Raw genomic sequence first — 18,293 nt, 5'->3', positions numbered from 1 at the left:
CCAGCATGCAGATCCCCTTGGCAGCAGATGGGGCCCCCCTGTTAAGCAGGCCCATCAAACCCTCACCCTGACAAGCCCCACCTCCCCTGCATCTGTATCACTCCGATGAGCCTCCCCAGACACCCTCCCCACTGAGCCCCAACCACCTACACCTAGTCCCCCACCCCAATGAACTCCATCTCCCCTGCATCCAGACCACCACCACCCCACCGAGCTCCAGCCACTTTCACTTGGTCCCCCTTGCAGACTCCCATTGCCCCTGCACCTGGAACCTCCCTGTGCATCCAGATCCCTCACTGAGCTGCCCGCACCCAGACTGACCCACACAGAATCTTCTTACTACACTGGATCCCCCCACACTAAGTCCCTCTGTGCTTGGAACTCGCTGCCAGGCTGAGCCTCCCTGCCCACGTTTGGTGCACCTGGTGCAAAAGGGGCAGGGCCCCAGGGTGTTTCTGGGTCAGGCCTGGCCCTTGTGCTGTGTCAGGGTCAGGTTCAGCCTCACTGCCAAGTCCCTGTCCCGGGGGGTGGGGGAGGCTGCCGGGTGATCTCCCACCTCCAGGCAGCCAGTGGCCTGTGCTCTCCACTGCCATGGTGGAGCCTCCACCTTTATTTATTGTAAAAAAAAAATTGCAGAATTTTAAAATCTGATGCACAGATTTTGATGCAGAATTACCTCAGGAATATGGGGCGCTGTACTGCTGTGATGGTGGGACTGTGAAGGGGCTGCTGGACAGTAGGGGATCTATGGGTGGGGGAGCTGGGCAGGGCGTACAGTGTGCAGGGTGCTGTGCAGTTGTGGTGGGAGGTGAGCAGGAGGGGTCTCTGGGTGAGGGATGCTGGGCATAGTGGGTCCGGGGGCGCTGGGCATAGGGATCTGTGGGGGAGGTCTCTGGGTAAGGGGGTGCTGGGCATAAGGGCAGGGCACTGGGCAGGGGGGCAGTGTGGAAGGGGCATGCTGAGGAGGGCAGTGTGCGTCTAGCAGTTTGGGGTTTGTAACCAGTGCCTTGTGCTGGGCTGAGTGAGGCCACTCCCGCTGCGCTGCACCTCATTGCCTGCAACCAGCCCCTCGCTCTGCCATATTCCGTAGCCTCTTTCGAAAAGCTGTACCGCTTTTGAGGAGGGGGTTAAGATTATGAAACCTCGTGTAAAAGCCGCTGCTCCAAACATAGCTAAAGATGTGGTCAGGGCCGGATTAACTTTTTGTGGGCCTGGTGCCAAACATATTTGTGGGCCCCCATTGGGGAAATAGGGCAGGTGATGGGGGGCTAAAATGAAGTCCGAAGTTCTCACGGGGGTGGGGAAGGAGTCCATGTTTCCTCTCAGCATTTCCATGATTTCTACAACACACGTTCTTGGAATGAGATGGCCTCTTCCATGCGGTGCTGGGACTTCCAGGGGCAGTGCTCCACTCTGATTAATTGAGGGTCGTGGGAGAAGCTCTTAGAGGGGTCACACGACCCACTTCCAGACAGATCACCTGACCCAGGAACCCTCCCCGATTGGTCAAATCTGCTCTCAGGGCAGGTTCTATGAGTGATGAAACACATCTCAATTGGTAGAGGAAGTGGGAGGAGTTCTTAGAGGGGGTCACATGACACCCTTTGCTTCCTGTCATGTGTCTATCTTGACCCTGGAAATAACACCCCACAGGGGCGGGTCTTAGGGTGACAGATGGGTGGGTCTGGAGAGATCAAGGGGCAGGGCCAACGTTAATTTGATGGTAGGGCCCTTATACTACTTGTGGGGAGGTGGGGGGTGAGCCTGTTTGCGGAGGCAGGATCCACAGCCTGAAAGTGCTGATTCTGTGACACTCCCACCATGTGTTACTGGGGCAGTTAAGGGAGTTCGCAGTGCACAGGGGCACAGACCAGAGTCCCAGGAAATGTGCAGTGGTGCATTTCGTTTATGTGAGTTTGCATGGTTTTGTGTATTTGTTCTGCTCTGCCTGTTTAATGTGAAAGGGCATCTCCACCCTGTTCTGATCTGTGGTGTTTACTTAACCCCTCACAGGCCTTTCCACACAAAGTGTAGTCTTCCAGGAAATGCCAAGTGAAATAAAATTCCCTTCATGTGATAAGTAGCAGTGAGTACACAGAACTGTCTCCTGGTTGCGTCTATAAAACAAACTGGGACGTGCTACATTCACTTCTGGCAATAAACAGATCTACGTCTTGGCTTCCTATATAAAGAAAAGAGAGAAAGCGAGAGAGACAGAGAGCGAGGAGGCTTTCGTGATCAAACACCTGGAGACTGGCCTGCTTCTTCAGGGAAGCTCAGAAGAACTGAAGCATTTGTGGGCTGATGGTGAGAGATTCTTGTGTTTTGTGCCTTGTTAAACCATAGGAGCAACCCCAAGGGGATGGGTATGGAGTGGGGGGTGGGGAAACAGGAGGAAATTACCCCAGCATTTCCAGAACGGCCTTTTGTCCCCTCAACACTTTTTCCAGGGTCTGTTTCTCATGTAGGGCCTGATCCGAAGCCCACTAATGTCAATGGGAACTTTCATCAACTGCCAAAGCTTGGGTCCTGGCAGGCTGAAGAGGTACTTCTCTGATATAAGCAACAGAACACGGATGGAGGGAGCTCAGTGGGAAAGACAAATCCATCCTTGACTAGATTGTATTCTCTGTCCCCCACCCCGCAGCTCAGGAGGCAGTGGAGCCTCTGGCTGTAATTCATAATGTGGGAACATTTTGTGGTCAGTTAGCAAAGTTACCCATATCCCTAGCCAGGAAGGTGAAATCGCTTTCTGGGACTAGGAAACAGGAGTGCCAGGCTCATCTGACTGTTGGGGACATATATAAGGACAGATTGGACCTTACTGCCAATCTCTTAATAGGAAAAAATAGAGTCAAATAAGGTGAAACTCTTACAGGAACCAAACAGCACCATAGAATCTCTACAGATAGAAATTCCATGCTTGAATAATAAGAGAACAGCAGTAGGACTAGACTACTGACTACCTGAGCAGGATGTGATGGTGATTGTGAAATGCTCAGGGAGATTAGACAAGCTGCAAAACCCGAAAATGCAACAATAATGGGGGATTTCATCTATCCTCATATTGACTTGGTAAATGACATCTCAGGGCATGATGTAGACGTAAAATTTCTAGACACCATAAATGACTGTTTCTTCGGGCAGCTGGTCCTGGAACCCACAAAGGGAGAGGCAATTCCTGAATTAGTCCGAGTGGAGCACAGGATCTGGTCCAAGAGATAACTATAGCTGAACCACTAGTTAGAAGTGACCATTGTGTAATTAAAGTTAACATCCTTGTGTGGGAGGCATCAAAAATGCCCAGCACAGAAATATTTCATTTTAAAAAGGGAAACTACTCAAGAATCAGGATGCTCATTAGAAGGACATTTGAAAGGGGAATCACACGGGTAAAATACTTGCAAGCAGCATGGAGACTACTTAAAAACACCGTAATAGAGACTTAGGCTAAATACATACCCCAAATCAAAGAAGACAGTAGGAGGACCAAAAGACTGCTCCATGGCTAAACACCAGAGTAGTGGAGGCCATTAGAAGCAAAAAGGCACCCTTTAAAATTTGGAAGTCAAATCCTAATGTGCATAGGTGACGAATAGTGGTGCTCAATACCCACTGGCAGCCCTGCAGATCAGTGGATCAGAGCCTGTCCCTCCCCCCACCCAGCCCCAACTGCTCCCCTTCCCTCGCAGCACCTTCCATCCGCTGCGATCAGCTGTTCAGCAGCATGTAGGAGGTGCCAGGGGAGGGATCAGACTGGAGGTGGGAAGAGGCAGGGGCAGGGGTGAGGGCTGGGGAGAAGGGGTGCAGTGGGGGCAGGGCCAGAGGCGGAACGGGAACTGAGCACCCCCTGAGAATTGAGGAATTCTGCGCCTATGCTAGTGAGGAAAATAGGAAGCAGCACAAACTCTGGCTCGTAAATTGTGAAAGTATAAGAAGCCGGCCAAGAAAGAATTTGAGAAGCAACTTGCTAAAGATGCAAAAACTAATTAAATGCATCAGAAGCAGGAAGCCTGTCAAACAGGCAGTGGGGCCACTAGATTGCAAAGGTGCCAAAGGAGTGCTCTAGGAAGACAAGGCCATTGCAGAGAAGCTAAATGAATTCCTTGCATTGGTCTTCACTAGAGAGGATGTGATACCCACATTGGAGCTGTTCTTTTTGGGTGACAAATCTGAAGTACTGTCCCAAACTGATGCGTCACTAGAAGAGGTTTTAGAACAAACTGATCAATTAAACAGTAAGAAGTCACCAGGACCAGAGCTGGAATTCACCCAAGAGTTCTGAAGGAACTCAAATGTGAAATTGCAGAACTACTAGCTGTAGTATGTAACCTCTCAGTGAAACCAGCCCCTGTCGCAGATGACTGGAAAGTAGCTAATGTAAAATTGATTTTTTTAAAAGGCTCCCGAGTTGAGGCTGGGGACTGACTGGCTAAGCAGCGGTTCTGCAGAAAAGGACCTGTGGATTATTGTGGATGAGAAGCTGGATATGAGTCAGCAGTGTGCCCTCGTTGCCAAGAAGGCTAACGGTATATTGGGCTGCATTAGTAGGAACATTGCCAGCAGATCGAGGGAAGTGATTATTCCCCTCTATTTGGCCCTGGTGAGGCCACATCTGGAGTATTGCGTCCAGTTTTGGGCCCCTCACTACAGAAAGGATGTGGAAAAATTGGAGAGATGCCAGTGGAGGGCAACAAAAATGATTAGGGGGCTGGGAAACGTGACTTATGAGGAGTGGCTGACCTCCTGAGGTCTCTTCCGACCCTCAATGATTCTATGTAGAAATATTTGGTGCCAATGTCTGAGTTAACAATCTTTGCTTTCTCTGCACTCACCAACATTTTAAAGGTATGGGAGTCCTCATAGTTCAGGAGATTTTGCTGTTCATCATCAAGGGGAATTTTATGACCCTTGAAGTCATCCACAATTTTTATTTCAGTGTGATGGAGATAGTGATCCAGGTATTATAATGCTCCATCTCCAATGTGGATGACGGCATCAGGAGGCACTTGAAACATGAAAGGAATTAGGGAATCCAGGATCTAGAGTGCAAAATAATGGAACATATTTTCAAGATGTCAGTCACAGGTACCGAATCCCAATCTGAAGTAGATTCCAGCTGATCTGTTTATTTTGGGAGGATTCAGTGTCAGATAAGGAACAGAAAGATAGATTAGTATTTATTCTGTTATTTATTTATAGGTGAAAAAGAAAATTTACTATTGGCATCTGATGCTTTTCTCCCCCCTTTTTGCAGGTTCCATTATTCAGGAGGAATAACTTCTTCTTGACTCTATCTGGAGGAAAAGTGGAGGATCTTAGCTCGGAGACATATATATCAGCAATAGCTTTCTCTCAGTTGGTGTTTGGTATAGTAAGTGAACTGGTAAGACCATCAGATGACCAGTCATTATTTCAAAAGATGTAACCTGTGTAGATCAGTTAGGCATTGAATGCATAGCCATTAGTGCTAAGGGTAGCTCTAAATCCCAGACTCTGGCATTTTCAGAGACAAATTTCAGAGTTTTGTTCATACCCTCATCCTGTCCTGGGGATTGAGGATGATATGGCACATGGAGCTTCTGTTGGATCCTCGGGCTTTGCATTGGTTAACCATAAGACCAGAAGTAAAAAGAGTACCTCTGTCTGAGTCTATTTGGGGAGTAAACCCATCTGCTCAAAACATGTTTTACTGAAAACATGAGTGGCTGTAGTTAGAGCCATGTCATTTGGTGCAGGTATACATTCAACCCGTTCCATAAATAAACAAGTCACTGTAAGTAAATAATGATTTCCTCAAGATGACTATGTTACAGGCCCTACCCCGCCTATTTGAATGATTGACCAAAGAAATGTAATTCCTTCGTTTTGGAGGGGTGCTCAAAACTGGAGTCAAGTATGTTGTAATTGGACATGTTTTTTATTTATGCCAGGCCAACAGGAAGTTTAAGTTTTCATATATAGCATGATCACCTGACTGTCTCCTACACCTTTCATTCAGGGCATGTCATAACATCATTCCTCTGTAGGAAGTGGGTACTACCCATCTAGGAATCCCATTTCTCTCGTGAAGGTAGATGAGAAGATTCTTGCAAAGGCTAAATCTTGATTGTTGATTAAACAGAGTTTCCAGTGCCTTATTCTCAGCAAGTTCTTCTGCTGTGATAGGATTTGCATTGGGATTTTCTGGGTAATGATAAAATTTGGATATTGTGCCATCTTCTAATTCTGCTCATTCGAGATCTGGATTTGGTTCCTCTTGCACAAGGTCAGTGTAGTGTGAGTAGGATTTTCTTTGTCAGGGATAGATAAAAGGTTTTGTTATTTTGTGACAGGATAGCTCATGCCATGCTACTGCAGTCATAGGCGGCAGGTTCGTATAATTTTTGGTGGGGCCCAAAATGGTGATCCCCCCCGCTCTCACCCTGTAAGCCGATATAAAATGAAGCTACAATGTGTTGGCACCACAAGATTACAAGGGTCAATTAAAAGTGGAAAGTCAGAAGCCGCACTTGCCTGCTTCAATATACGGTATTATATTTTGTTGCACCTGTTGTGACAAAGTGGGAATGTTCTTAATGTTTTCTCTGAATACCGTGTGGGTGCCTCAGTTTCCCCTGTAAGGTGCCAATTGAAGGTGTTGGGGACAAAGAGATCAGGTGGCCTCCTTGTCCAGAAGAGACACAAAGGCCAGATGAGGGAGTGTCAGTTTGGAGCTGGCTGGGGAAATCGGGAGAGGCCCAGAACTTGGGTCTGGGCTCCCCACCCCCCAAGATGGACCTGACTGAGGGGTCCTGTTTTCTGTACCTACAAGCTCTGTTTTAGACTGTGATCCTGTCATCTAATAAACCTTCTGTTTTACCGGCTGGCTGAGAGTCAGGTTTACTGCAGAGTTGGGGTGCAGGGACCTCTGGCTGCCCCAGGACCTGCCTGGGCAGACTCGCTGCGGAAGGCGCACGGTGTGGAAGGGCTGAATGCTCCGAGGTCAGACCCAGGAAGGTGTCAGCTTCTTGCCCTGGAGACAGTCTGCTCCGAGAGAGGAGGCTCCCCAGAGTCCTGACTGGCTTTGAAGGAGTGGTTCCAGAGCATCCCAGCATCTCCTTCCACACCATGCGCTTCCTGGAAGTCCGCACAGGCACTGACACTCCCTCCTCTGGCCTTTGTCTCTTTTCCAGGAATTAGGAGGCCACCTGATCTCTTTGCTCTCCAACACCTTCAGTTGGCACCTTGCAGGAGAGTGGCCGAGGCCATCAGTTGCCTGGAGACAGGGTTGCAGCCATTCTCTGTGCAGACGGCATCACACTGGCCCTCTAGGGCTCTACAACAATCACACCCCCTTATCCCACCATCTAGAGCCTTGAGAAATGCATAGGGGAAACTGAGGCACCCACACAGTATTCAGAGAAGAACATTCCCACTTCGTAACACCTGTATACGACTAGTTATATACTTTAAAGGGGTGTAAAATAATCAAGTATTGTGCTAAACACAATGATACTCCAAACTGACCACCAAACTGACCACCACATTTAAGTTGCATGTTTTTCCCCTCAGGTGAGGGCTCTGGGGTGGGGCTGGGGATGAGGGGTTCACAGTGCAGGAGGGTGCTCAGGGTTGGGGTGCTGGGGGCACAGGGCTGGGGATAAGGAACTTGGGATGCAGACAGGCTGCCCCAGGGCTATGGCCAGAGAGGACTCCCCCCACCCCCCGTTACCGGCAGATGCAAGCTCCAGGGGAGGGACCCCTCCTCCCCCCCCCCCCCCCGCAGCACACTCACTCTGCACCACAGTCACTGCACATGCTCCTAGGGACTCTCTCAGATCCAGAAAGCCCACTCACCTCTCCTATGGTGGGTACCGGGTGTCACGGAGTCCCTGGGCAATGCTCTGGAATTGCTCCCCACAAAGCCAGGCAGGACTCTGGGGAGCCTCCTCTCCCTCGGAGCAGACTGTCTGCAGGGAAAGAAGCTCATACGGCTTCACCTCCTGGGTCTCTCCTTGGAGCATTCAGCATCCTCTGCCCCTCCGTGCACTTCCCACAGCGAGTCCGCCCAGGCAGTGTCCTGGGGAAGCCACAGGGTCCTGCCCCCCCACTTAGCAGTCACACGTGACTCTCAGCCAGCCAGTAACACAGAGGTTTATTCGATGACAGGAACAGGGTCTAAAACAGAGCTTATAGGTACAGCGAACCAGACCCCTCGGCCGGGTCCATCCTGGGGGGCAGTGAGGCAGGACCCTCCCCCCCATCTGCACTTCACTCCTCATCCCCAGCCAGCTCCAGACTAACCACCCCCTCCAGCCCCTCCTCCTCTGCTCAGCCCCTTTCCGGGCCAGGAGGTCACCTGACCTCTTTGTCTCCCACACCTTCAGCTGGCACCTTTGCAGAGGAGGGGCCCAGGCCATCAGTTGCTAGGATACAGAGTGCCAGGCATTTAGGTGCACTGGCCTTTTGCTCTGCAGCAAAGAACTGCCTAGGGGACACTGAGGCACCAACACAGTATTCAGAGAAAACATTAAGAACATTCCCAGTTCATCACACGGGGGGGGGGGGGGTTGCCATCATGTGTGGCCTCCCCACCCCTGCTGCTGCCCCGGGGGGGCGGGGGAGAGAGCTCCCAAGCACCTGTGTGCCTCCTTCCTTCTCCTCTCTCCCTCTTCCCCTCCCCCGGTGCTCCAAGAGGCTGCCGGCTGCTGATCTCTATAGCCTTAGGCAGAAGCAGCACAAACAAAGGAGAGAGTCACTGGCTGTTTTCTTTCAGGCAGGGAAGCTCTGCGGCGGGGGCAGGGGAGAAACCCAGCTCCAAATATTGGTGGAGCAGAGCCCTCAGCCTTGAATATTCCTGGGGCTTAAGCCCCTTGAGCCCATATAAATTGGCGCCCCTGACTGCAGTGAGATGCCTTCAGCATTCCAGGTACTGCGGAGGATTGTTAAGAGTGGGCTGGGGGAGACAGCAGGACGCACAACCCCTCAGTGTTCAACACATGCAATTCCACAGATTGGACCATCCCCATTTAAATATAATTCCCTGCTCTTCATGGACTGTGAGGGTTCCCTCCCCACTCTGCACTTTAGACATGGGGATCCGCATGAAAGACCCCCTAAGCTTATTTCTACCAGCTTAGGTTAAAAGTATGCTGCCACCACCAAGCGAGTTAAACATTTAAGGAGAGCCCCTTGGAGCTCTGCCTTTCCCCAAATATATCCCACGCCCCTACCCCCCCTTTCCTGGACAGGCTTGAGAATAAGCCCCCCCCCCAACCCCTCCACCTCTTTTCCTGGGAAGGCTTGAGAATAATCCCCTCACCAATTAATCCTGGTGAACACAGATCCAAACCCTTGGATCTTAAAACAATGAAAAATCAATCAGGTTCTTAAAAGAAGAATTTTAATTAAAGAAAAAAAGGGGAAAGGAGTACCTCTGTAAGATTAGAATGAAAGATAAGCTCACAGACCATCAGATTCAAAACACAGAGGATTTCCCTCTGGGCAAAACTTTAAAGTTACCCAAAGAACCCAAATTTACCCTCCCTCTTATTTGCAAAGGAACTCACAAACAAGAAAATAAAAGTAATCTAATACATTTCTTCTCTGAATACTCACTACCCTACAGGAGTGGGATGGCTCCTTCTTTTTCTGTCTCCGGCAAAAGCCCACACCCTGCACAGACAAAGACTTTTTTCCCCTCCCAGATTTGAAAGTATCTTGTCCCATTATTGGTCCTTCTTGTCGGGTGTCAGCCAGGTTATGTGAGCTTCTTAACCCTTTACAGGTAAAAGAAGAATTAACCCTTAACTGTATGTTTATGAGATGGACACTCTGGCAGGAAGTGCTGCTCCTCGTATGCACAGGTTACACAGAAGACCAGGGCAGCTTTTTCTTGTTTACTGTGGGGCTTGGACCAGAATGAGCTCCTGGCGCCTGCTCCTCTCTGTCAGCTCATTGCTTTCAGTTTTCTTCTGAGTCAGACAGATTTAAAAATAACCTGCCCTTCAGCTCCATTCCTGAGATGGTTCAGGTGCCAGAGCTCCCAGGGGGAGCCAGCCAGGTCCCACAGCACGGCAGGCTGGGGCCCATTGCCCCTAGCAGCCAGCTGGTGTCACTGGCTGGGATCTCACCCACTCCCTCAGGCAGGGCAGCCGCTTTGTCCCTGGGCTTGTGGGAATCTCCTCTCCTCAGCCAGTCCTTGAGCCCTTGGAGGGTCTGCAGGGCATGGGGCTCTGCGATGGGTTGTGTGTGCTGGCCTCTCAGTATGGATGGGGCCAGGAAGGGATTAACAAATCAGTCCAGGGCGGGGGGAAGAGGCCAGCTCTGCCCTAGAGAAGCTGCCCATCCACTCCTATCTGGGAGGGATTTGTTCCCTGGCTGTGGTGCTGAGGAATGAGGAAATAACTAAAGACCAGGCAGGGTGAGGTCAGGGTCTGTTCCAAGGAGGAAAGGACTGAAACTTGCCCCATCCAGGACTGGATGGAGCTGGGAGTTGTTTAAAATGGAGGCAGTCAGGAAAACCCCTGAGTCCTGTCAGAAGAGGACAGTGAGTCAGGGACTATAAGGCGGATAGAAAGCTGGCTAGATTGTTGGGCTCAACGGGTAGTGATCAACGGCTCGATGTCTAGTTGGCAGCCAGTATCAAGTGGAGTGCCCCAAAGGTCGGTCCTGGGGCCGGTTTTGTTCAACATTTTTATCAATGATCTGGATGATGGGATGGATGCACCCTCAGCAAGTTTGTAGATGACACTAAGTTGGGGGGAGAGGTAGATATGCTGGAGGGTAGGGATAGGGTCCAGAGTGACATAAAAAATTGGAGGGTTGGGCCAAAAGAAATCATGAGGTTCACCAAGGACAAGTGCAGAGTCCTGCACTTAGGAAGGAAGAATCCCATGCACTGCTACAGGCTGGGGACCGACTGGCTAAGCAGCAGTTCTGCAGAAAAGGGCCTGGGGATTACAGTGGACGAGAAGCTGGATATGAGTCAGCAATGTGCCCTTGTTGCCAAGAAGGCTAACAGCATATTGGACTGAATTAGTAGGAGCATTGCCAGCAGATTGAGGGAAGTGATTATTCCCCTCTATTCGACACTGGTGAGGCCACACCTGGAGTATTGTGTCTAGTTTTGGTCCCCCCACTACAGAAGGGATGTGGACAAATTGGAGGGAGTCAATCGGAGGGCAACAAAAATGATTAGGGGTCTGGAGCACATGACTTATGAGGAGAGGCTGCGGGAACTGCGCTTCCTTAGTCTGCAGAAGAGAAGTGTGAGGGGGGATTTGATAGCAGCCTTCAACTACCTGAAGGGGGGTTCCAAAGAGGATGGATCTCAGCTGTTCTCAGTGGTGGCAGATGACAGAACAAGAAACAATGGTCTCAAGTTGCAGAGGGGGAGGTTTAGGTTGTATATTAGGAAACACTATTTCACTAGGAGGGTGGTGAAGCACTGGAATGGGTTACCTAGGGAGGTGGTGGAATCTCCATGCTTAGTTTTTAAGGCTCAGCTTGACAAAGCCCTGGCTGGGATCATTTAGTTGGTGCTGGTCCTGCTTTCAGCAGGGGGTTGGACTAGATACCTCCTGAGGTCTCTTCCAACCCTAATTTTCTATGATTATATGACTAAATATCCCTTGGAGGGGAGTTGTCTCTTCTCTCCTTTACCCTGAAGCCAGGGCCTGGGCATAGGGTTTTTCTGGTCTTCTTGATTTTTAAGAAATGTTGTAAAACTGGTAAGAATCAGAGATATTAAAATTTACACAACACTGAATATTTTTGTGCAGGTTTGGTGCAGAGCGTTTTCATATACACAGACAATGCCTCTTTTTAAAACATTGCATCGGTTGCCTCAACTTTTGGGGGGCATTCCTTTTCTAAAAAATGTATAAAATTTACTATATATTTTTGAGGTCCCTGCTACATATTTAAATGTTCAGAGGCTGATCTTTTCCACTGCATCTGCTTTTCCATCTCTCTTAGGAAATTCAGCATATCAAGGTTTCTTCTATGTAGTGCGTGATTACCAAATAAAAGCAACAAATCCACTTTCAGGACATGTCTGTGTTGCTTCGTTCAAAGTAATCGCTTTTAGGGTGGTATTGTAATTGCTGTGAAGCACCATTCCACTGGAGATCTTTGGTAGATCATTTCCCTGCAGCTCAGCTGGGGTGGAGGGAAGAGATCCAGGCATGAGCTGGCAGGTTCACTGCAGTTCATCAGCTCTTAGTGCTAGGGACAAGCTGCAATGTGTGTATGAGAATGTTCTGAAAATACAGTGTACTGAGCAGATGGGTTTGAACTGAACTTTGGCTGTTGATTTTAGCCTCTTTAATTTAATCAAACACCCCAGAGCATCTGCTATTGCTAAAGGTTGGGTGTTGGCTTCTAGGAAAATCAGCCAGTGTTAAACTTTATTACAACCTCATACAGTTAAAATTGATGTCAAAATGAACCTTTCCCCCAGCCAGAGGCAGGTCCTGAAGGAAAGGAGTTGATCTGATTTATCCTGATAAAAATAAATCACTGGAATTTTTCTTTTCCTTTTTCTAAGATCAGTGATAAGAACAACTGAGCCACCACCAAAGGCTGCCATGGCTGGTAGACTCTCCAAAAAGGAAATTGAAGAACTACAGGCCATTGCTGAGAGTGGAAACCTCACAGCAGCAGCTGCTAAACTTCAGGAGAAGCTGGAATCATTAGAAAACATCCCACTGGACATCGCCATCACGGGAGAGTCAGGTGCAGGGAAATCGTCCTTCATCAACGCCATCCTGGGCCTGCATGATGATGATGAAGGTGCTGCTGAGACTGGGGTGACACAAAAAACGATGGAGCCAAAGGCTTATCAACACCCCAGACTCCGAAATGTAAAACTATGGGACCTGCCAGGAATTGGGACACCGAACTTTCAGGCAGACAAATACCTTAATCAGGTAAAATTCAACAACTACGACTTCTTCATCATTGTCACTGCTACGCGCTTCACTTCCCACCACACCACCCTGGCCCGTGCCATTCACAAGCTGGGGAAGAGGTTTTACTATGTGCGCTCCAAAGTGGATAATGACTTGAAGGCTGAACAAAGGAAAAGGAATTTCAACGAGGAGAGAACCCTGCAGGAGATCAGGGAGGACTGCGTAGAGAACCTGAGAGAAGCAGGTGAGGCCTCCCCGCGGGTTTTCCTGCTCTCCAGCTGGAAACTGACTGAGTACGATTTCCAGCTGCTGCAGGAGACCCTGGAGAATGAGCTGGATGATCAGAAGAGACACATTTTCATCCTGGCCATGCCCAACATCTCAGCAAAGATCCTGGAGAAGAAAAAGGCTGAACTGCAGGAGCATATTTCGAAAGTGGCCCTATTGTCATGTGCTATTGGTGCTCTTCCTTTTCCAGGCCTCTCTCTCATCTGTGATGTAGGCATCTTGGTTGTTCACATGGAGCGTTACTGCCTGGCCTTTGGCTTGGATGAAGAGTCTCTCACTAGACTGGCTCAGCAGGTTGACAAGCCTGTTGCAGAGCTGAAATCTGCTATCAAAAAGTCTCCACTGGCCTCAGCCATAACAAAAAAGTTTATACTGACTGTGCTTTCCAGATCTCTATGTGGAGCACTGATGGTGGTGGAATTAATTCTGAATTTTGTACCAGTCCTTGGCTCCCTAGCAGGGGGAGGGATTTCTTTTGTGACCACGTACTACATGCTGCAGAGCTTTCTGGATGAGGCTGCAGAAGATGCTCAGAATATTCTGACCAAGGCTCTTGAACCCAAAGCTAAAAAATCCATATAACAGCACCAAGACCGCCTATGCCTGCCCATAGAAAACCAGACACACCTGGCCCAGCCCTGTCAGAATCTCTAGACGTGAGTGAGCCCAGCAAAAACAAACTGACACCTTAAACCAACAAACTGACCAAATGAGATCAGACAGGATTCTGGTGAATCAAAAGCTTGGCCCTTCCACCAACACTATGTCAGGTTAGATAGTTTCTTTTCAGGCAAAACTAACTGGGATGGAGCTGGTCTCTAAACCAGTCTATGAATCCAGGAGAAATGTTCTAAGAAGACGACGATGCTCCAGTATCTCTGCTTGGCTCACTCACTCTGGCCTCATGTGAAACAGAATCTGTAAGAAACCCCTGTGAAGTCTGGTACAACTGCGCCTTCTGGGCTGGATCCATGAAAAGGAGTTAGGTGTCGTTTTAACCCCCCAAGTCCAGCATGGGGCACCCGGGCATTCAGAAAACCACCGCTCAGCTGCCACCTGACCCTGTAGGTGCCTAAAGTCCCTCGACAGCTACATTTCCACCAGTAAAGCCCCAAGCTGCCTACGTTTCTGCCAGTGAGCAGGGGCACAGCCGCATCGGTCTAGGCACCTGGGAACCTGCCTCACGCCGACACCCCAGAAGGTTCCATTCCCTCGTCTGTCTGGCCTGCAGGGCCTGATCCAGGAGTGTTCTCAGGACACACCTAACCCCACACAAAATGGATGGAGGGGGAGGTGGTTGTCAGGATTCAGGACCTGCCGCAGAGCAAGTCTCATGGTAACACAATGAGCACGGTCAGCCAGTAGCAGGCTGCCGAAATGGCTCCACAGCCTGATTGGCTGGAAGAGTCAACAGAGCAGCCCTTGGGTCCTGCAGCAGCAGCAGGTCAGCAGCTGCTCAGAGATAGCTCCTGCTCATTCCAAGCCTTGCTCCTGCCTTGGACCCGGCCTTGCCTCACGCCAGGTAACCTGGTTCTGACCCTTGGCTCCAATTCCTGACTCCGGCTGTGACCCTGGACTCTGGCACCTGCCCTCTGACTCCTGCCCTGAGCCTGGGCTCGGATTCCTGGCTACTGATGCCTGCTCCAATGACTGGGCCTGATCCTGCTCTAACTGCTAGGCCCAGCCACCCATGTCCCACTCACTGACAGTGGCGGTGCCTCTCTAACAGTTTAGTGCTTCAAGCGCTCCCCTGGGGTGGGAATATCCAAGCTGAAATCCTTTCTCACATTGGGTGTGTGTCTCAATTGACGGTGTACTAGACGGCTTAAAATACTTCGGTGAAATGAAGTTAAATTGAGAAGGAAAGTCACCTAGAAGTTGGTAATGCTTTGGGCAAGACACTGTGAACATTATGCCAGGGTTTGCCGAGGGGTGATCCTGTTAGGGAAATAAAGGGCTTGCATTCGTATTGATTTTTTTAATTGGGGATAAAATTAAGAAGTAAGATATTTGCCATCAAGCATGTTCATGTTACCACAAATATGTGAAAGACATCTGGGGTGGAACAGGCAAGAAAAAAATGGGGTTGAAACTGAAAAATGTCAGATAAGAACAGTTGGTCACGGAGTTAAATAATCAGAAATGAGGCACAGGCCACGCTCAGCCACACACAGAGATCCTGCCACAATTGTAAAATAAGGAGACCAGGATGGCAGGTTTATCGAGCTGTTCCAGCCTGCCAGAGAACAACAGTTCAAGTGACTCCATGGTCCTGCAGAGTGGATTGTTCCAACAAGTTCAAAGAGCATCATAGAATGTGGCGAGACTTTGTATAAAATTCCATTTGAAAGTTAAACTGGACATTTCAGCAGCCAGCAAAGGGCCGAGGGCAAACGGCAGCTTGGCCAGCATAGGATGCAATGGTGATCGGAGTGCATTGCAAGAGGGGCCCTTGGAAAGCAATCTGTGAAAGGAGGTTGCTGAGTGGAGCTGAGCAGCAGGTGTTCACTGGCTGTCCCGAGATGGTCGTACTCCTGGCTATGGCCTAACTTGTCCTACACAACCTGGTGTCACACCAGGAGTTTTGCACAAAAGAGACTGGAATTTTCAAGACCCCCGTGTAAGAACTCACAAGACATGTCTGAGGCTGGGTGGCGAGAAGGACACAAGTCTCATTTTGGTTGGACATTTCCAGCCTTCATCACATCTATTATCTGCTCTTGGCTGCTGTTGATGAGGGTAGTCAATAAAACTGAAAAATCAAATCTGAGTCCTTTCCTTTCGTTAAGCAGTCAGTATCCAAGACCCCTAAGACAGGTGATTTGGGTAATCAGCTGAGCAATTAACTTAACCAAGGTTTTATTTGATACCTTCCTTTCTTACGTGTTCACACTCTGTGCATCACCCTGACTGGCCACCAGGTGCCAGCACAATAGGGTGCTGGTCCCAGCCGGGGGCCAGGGAATGTTACCTCACTAGTGATAATTAGTGATCAAGGGGCAGCAGGGGGTGTATCCCACACGCTGAGGCTGAGAAGGGCAGAGTCTGCCGGGCATTCCTGCACCGGCTCTGCACTCACAGACCTGCCCTGCCTCCCTGCACAGACTCCCCCCCTCAGACAGCCCATGGGGCAGCCTGGGCTGAGCTGGGGCTTGTGCAAAGCCACCCGGTGCTGACTGGCCCCTGGCCGAGCAGACGAGGTGACTGGGCTGCGGAGGCCCTGATGGGCTGCAGGGGCAGCTGAAAACAGAGCCAGCTCCTCTCCCTTCCTGGCCAGAGCCCACTGGGGTGACACATCAGGGGTTCCCAGACCCAGCCACGGCTGGGCATCCTCCCCTCCCTGTCTCTCCGGGGCCAACCACGTCCACCCCTGGAACAACCCTGCCACCCCCTCAGCCCCTGGCAAACAGCCAAGCTGCCCCCTCCTCCCTCCAGCGGGTGAAATTTCCTGCCCCGTTCTTCCCCTCCCCCTCTGCCTTATCCAGACACGCGCTAGCTCAGCGCCATGCCAAGGGTCTGGTACCCTGCCCCGGCTGCAGAGCCAGGCGTGCTGGTGATGGGCGCAGGCATAGCCGTGCTGGGAGCTACCTGTCCCCCTCCCTGGGTGAACGGCCCTGCCAGGGATGTTATTCCTGTCACACGGAACTTACATGGATTCCTTTAGCTCCAGCCCTGCTGCTCGGAGCCTCTGGTCAGGCTCCTCTGCTGCTGTTCTCCACATCCAAGTGCCACCTGTGTAACCTTACAACCCACTGTAGCAGAGGTGGGCAAACTACAGCCCACGGGATCGTCCTGCCCGGACGCTGAGTTCCCGGCCGGGGAGTCTTGCCCCCGGCCCCTCCCCTGCAGTCCCCCCTCCCCTACAGTCATGCCACCGCGCGGACAGCGCTCTGGGCAGGGGGGTTGCATGCTCCTGCAGGGCACCCAGCAGTGTGTCTAGGTCTGGCCAGGCGGCACAGCTGCCAGACATGCTGCTCTGAGTGGCATGAGAAGGGGACGGAGGATCCCGGGGGGCAGTCAGGGGGTGGTTGGATGGGGCGGTCAGGGGGCAGGTGGATGGGGCAGAGGTTCAAGGGGGGTGGTCAGGGGATGGGGGGTTGTTTAGGTATTGGAGTCCTGCAGGGGGCTGTCAGGGGGTGTGGATAGGGGTCAGGGGGGCTGGATAGGGGGTGGGGTCCCAGGGAGGGAAACAAGCAGCCAGAAAAGCCGTGGTGTGGTGAGAAAACACAGCTGACAAAGGGCAGAAGTACTTGAGAGATGGAGATCAGGTGTTCTTGGCCCAGGTGGAGACGGCTGTGGGATGAGATTAGATTAGTTCTGTAACTGACCAATTCTAGGTCCCACTGAGAGAATTTTTCCTTGGGGAAATGTTTCCTCTCATACTGGAATGAGTGTGGCCAGAGGGCAGCGCTTTCCCTGCTCAGCTGTACGAAGGCTGGTTTAACCCAAATCGCTGTACAGCTGCGAGTGTAGCCAGACCCTGTGTCTCCAAACTCAGGCAGATTCATAAGAAGTTAATCATGTCCACACTGGGTCAGACCCATGGGTTCCCTAGGGAGGTGGTGGAATCCCCTTCCTTAGAGGTTTTTAAGGTCAGGCTTGACAAAGCCCTGGCTGGGATGATTTAGTTGGGTTTGGTCCTGCTTTGAGCAGGGGGTTGGACTAGATACCTCCTGAGGTCCCTTCCAACCCTGATATTCTATGATTCTGTTCCCCCCACCCCCCGTGTATAGTCAGCTTATAGATACTGACCTTTTGAGGTGCTTTGAGATCTACAGATAAAAACACCAGCTAGAGGGGAAGGATGGTCCAGGGGTGGTTGGGCACTAGTCTGTGACTTGGGAAACTCAGGCAATTCTCTCCAGACTTCCTGTCTGGGCTGGGGCAAGTCACTTTAGGCACCCAGCTTCCCTTGAAACCTGTGACACTGCCTGAGTCTGCAGAGAGCCTGAGCCAATTGCTCTGAAATCAATGGAAGTGACGTGCTTAAATACCTGTGAATTTCTGGGCCTGAGTTTCCCCATCTGTAGAATGGGGGTAATAGCCCTGCCCTATCCCCAGGTGTGCTGGGAGGATAAAGACATTAATGAAGCCTGAAGCACTTTGAGC

At 50.6% G+C, this 18,293-nt stretch overlaps 1 protein-coding gene across 1 annotated transcript; it reads left to right on the top strand.

Annotated features, from left to right (window-relative positions):
• Positions 1 to 2,165: 2,165 nt before the first annotated feature.
• LOC120390185 (interferon-inducible GTPase 5-like) lies at positions 2,166 to 15,176 on the top strand. The gene is made up of 3 exons (XM_039512593.1): positions 2,166 to 2,307; positions 5,258 to 5,386; positions 12,533 to 15,176. Exon 3 carries the CDS (start codon positions 12,573 to 12,575, stop codon positions 13,764 to 13,766), a length of 1,194 nt encoding a protein of 397 aa, XP_039368527.1. The 5' UTR covers positions 2,166 to 2,307; positions 5,258 to 5,386; positions 12,533 to 12,572; the 3' UTR covers positions 13,767 to 15,176.
• Positions 15,177 to 18,293: the final 3,117 nt, after the last annotated feature.

This window comes from Mauremys reevesii, linkage group 24 (genome assembly GCF_016161935.1).
Source record: "Mauremys reevesii isolate NIE-2019 linkage group 24, ASM1616193v1, whole genome shotgun sequence".
Taxonomy (NCBI): domain Eukaryota; kingdom Metazoa; phylum Chordata; order Testudines; family Geoemydidae; genus Mauremys; species Mauremys reevesii.
Note: the sequence above shows the minus strand (reverse complement) of the source record. Positions and strands in the feature narration are given on the sequence as shown.

Bases quoted from the DNA above. Each gene is read 5' to 3' on its own strand.
- LOC120390185 (XM_039512593.1), top strand. From the start codon at position 12,573: ATGGCTGGTAGACTCTCCAAAAAGGAAATTGAAGAACTACAGGCCATT.